Source organism: Etheostoma spectabile, chromosome 3 (genome assembly GCF_008692095.1).
Source record: "Etheostoma spectabile isolate EspeVRDwgs_2016 chromosome 3, UIUC_Espe_1.0, whole genome shotgun sequence".
Taxonomy (NCBI): Eukaryota; Metazoa; Chordata; class Actinopteri; order Perciformes; family Percidae; genus Etheostoma; species Etheostoma spectabile.
In genome coordinates, this window is record NC_045735.1 from 14,681,522 (window position 1) to 14,684,492 (window position 2,971).

The following is a 2,971-nucleotide window of genomic DNA, read 5'->3' on the forward strand; positions in this document are numbered from 1 at the left end:
CGGAGTAAATGTAACTCGTTACTACCCACCTCTGCTAAATAACTATCAGAGTGTCAGTCAGATCCCAAGTCAAACATATACCTATAACTCACTGACTTCTTTTCCTCCCCTTTACTCTTTTCCTCAGGTTTCAGTGTCATACCACAGAGGCAGCTAAGTTGGAGGCTGAGGTAACAAAAGCTCAGGACACGATTACTGCTGCCCAGCAGCTAATATCCCAACTGGACAGAGAACACACGCGGTGGAACGCACAGGTAGCTTGATGTATGAGTGTGTTGATGTGTGTATTTGTGTGGGAGGTTACACAGATTTACTAAGAAAGGGGCTCATTTACCATGTAAGAGCAACAGGAGGTGTGTGTGTGTGTGTGTATGTGTGTGTATGGGTGTTTGTGTGTGTGTGTGTGTGTGTGTGTGTGTGTGTGTGTGACAGTGGGATGTATTCTCTTGTCTTCAGTCCCTTCTGGCTGTTTTCAGCATCTGTCTGCACCTTAATTAAAACACTCAATCTCTTCCTGACGCACACACACCCTCGCACTCACTGCCTTCCTCAAGGTCCGCACCAAAGAGACAGAGTTTACTCTCTACTCACGTATTTCCCTAAACACACACACATACACACTTCATCCCTAACTCTTACACACAATGCAGTAGCTGTTGAGGTATGTTGATGCCTCTAAATTGTGTAAGTGTTTCAAGGGAAGGGAGCTCCACTTAGAGAGAGGGGCACACACAACTACGAAGTAAGTGGTTCAGGAATAGATGCATCTTTGGAGTTGAAGTTCAAAATGTGGCAGGATGTTTGACAGTATTAATACAGTGGACCAGAGATCACATTGTCCTGTGGGCATACGGCTTGACATTTAAGCCTGATGCATAGTTATTTGCCAAACACACATGCGTATTTGTGCTCCCCTGACATGCCACTAGACTAATAAGAATCCGGATTAACATAGAAATTACAGCAGTAATGTCACATTAGTTAACAATGTGCAAGTGTGTGACGGTTTCTGCATACTTATATTACTTTTATCTTGCGTTCTTGTCAGAATCACTATTGATATCTTTTTTTGATTATTGGAACTGTGAGTTGGGTTTACAGTTCTTCTGTTTGGCGAATGGTAAGAGGACGAGTGGGCATACCGCCCATGCACCTAGGTCAAGTTTCTTACACTTCTCTTTTTATACCATCTTTTCCTCTTTAATCCCTACCATTCTTGAGATTCTTCCCTCTGATTCCTCTCAATCCTTGCAGTGCCCTTCCTTTTTTGTCTTTCTCTTTTCATACTGTCTTCACTTTAATCACCTACCTGTCTCTTATTCTATCAGATGTCTGAGATAAAGAATGAGTTGGAGACACTCCCTATGAGGGCCATGCTTGCTGCAGCCTTCATCACGTATCTGTCTGCAGCTCCTGAAGACCGTAGAAGACACTGTCAAGAGACATGGATGGCTCAATCTGGACTACAGAGTAAACATACTGTACTACTTATACTTGACCAACTCGCGAGCACCAGCATATGCCAACTTCTGTGCTAAACAGCCGACACAGGCAAACTACTACCCACACACTTGAAATTCACTGTTGATAAATATGGTACAACACTTCTCAGCTGGGTCTACTAAATACGAGTGCTGAGGGGGGCTGAGAAGTTGTTGATGTTCAATTTTTGGGGCTAAGTCCCGGATCTTCGCAATCCTACATACAGCACCTTTAGTAAACTAGTAACCATGTAACAGTCCAAGTCTGCCATTTACATTAAAGTCACTGCCTAGCTTTACAGTCATGTTGATGTTTTGTCTTTAATCTCTCATTTAAAAAACATCTTTATTTTTTAATCATAAAAAAAACTCACACACTCACTCATTAAGGATTACAGTACTTAATATTAAGTACTTAATAATCAGTTTTTTTTAGCACTGGATTTTACTTCTCATCTGCCAAGAATAATCACCGTAATTTGTCAGCTCCTATTCAGATATTAATATTCCATCCACACATATGAACCTGTAAATGTGCTCCAAAACGTGCAATTGTTGTCTTAATAGCTCTGACCATATAATTTTGCTTGGCAACTTGTTTCTCAGAGGGCTTTGTGCATGTAAATTCCAAAAAGCTGAGTCATCCAGTTGACCCACTTTCGTTCCTAAATCCTTATGTCCTTCAAATGGTTTCTGCACAAACTGGTTGTCAAGATTTACCCAGTGACGCCACTTAAACTGTAATATAAAGTATTTAAGCTCTATTGATGAATTGGGACTTGTCAGTAACTGCAATATCTGAGGTTTGATTAAAATTACCAACACTGTTTAGTCAGTAAAAATAAAAGTGACAAATAAGATAGTTCCTCAGGTGTCAGTGTCATATTACAAAGGCTGCTAAGTTGTGTTGTGTGTGTTTGTGTCAGAGTTTGACTTGCGGTCATTCCTGTGCTCGGAGAGTGAGCAGTTGATCTGGAAGAGTCAAGGGCTGCCATCTGATGACCTCTCCATGGAGAATGCACTTGTCATACTACAGGTTAGACAATTTCTGTCAAATCTCATGAATTTCTTCACTTTTGTTTTAATTCTGTTGATTACAGTTCTGCTTTGACACACAAGCATATACATGTTATGAATTATTACAAACTATTCTTTCATTAGTGTACAATGAGTGTTTGTCTTAAGCGTTAAATGCACTTTAAAAAAACAACAGCATGTACAATACAACTACAGCATATACTAAAAGCCAATCTCCATATCATCAAGAATTCTGCCCTTGTTGCCATTCATCTGTCCTCCATTTGTCTGTATTGTGTTTTGTTTTTTCTATTGCTGCCTTCAGATCAATGCACTCATGTTAAGGGTAAGAAGTGGTTCCATCATTCATTCTTATGAACTTAGTGAAGTGTAGTCTCTCTGTTTCTTCTACCGTATCTGTTTGTTTTTCCTGTATATACTGTATATGTACACACACACACACACACACACAC

At 40.2% G+C, this 2,971-nt stretch overlaps 1 protein-coding gene across 1 annotated transcript in view; it reads left to right on the plus strand.

Moving 5' to 3' along the window:
• The window catches only part of LOC116681765 (cytoplasmic dynein 2 heavy chain 1), a 93,137-nt gene that overhangs the window by 49,475 nt on the left and 40,691 nt on the right, over positions 1 to 2,971 (plus strand). Inside the window, exons 66-69 of the mRNA XM_032509679.1 lie at positions 128 to 254; positions 1,329 to 1,470; positions 2,408 to 2,517; positions 2,824 to 2,844. Of these exons, the coding sequence (XP_032365570.1) occupies positions 128 to 254; positions 1,329 to 1,470; positions 2,408 to 2,517; positions 2,824 to 2,844 (400 nt within the window). The remainder of the gene's footprint in view (positions 1 to 127; positions 255 to 1,328; positions 1,471 to 2,407; positions 2,518 to 2,823; positions 2,845 to 2,971) is intronic.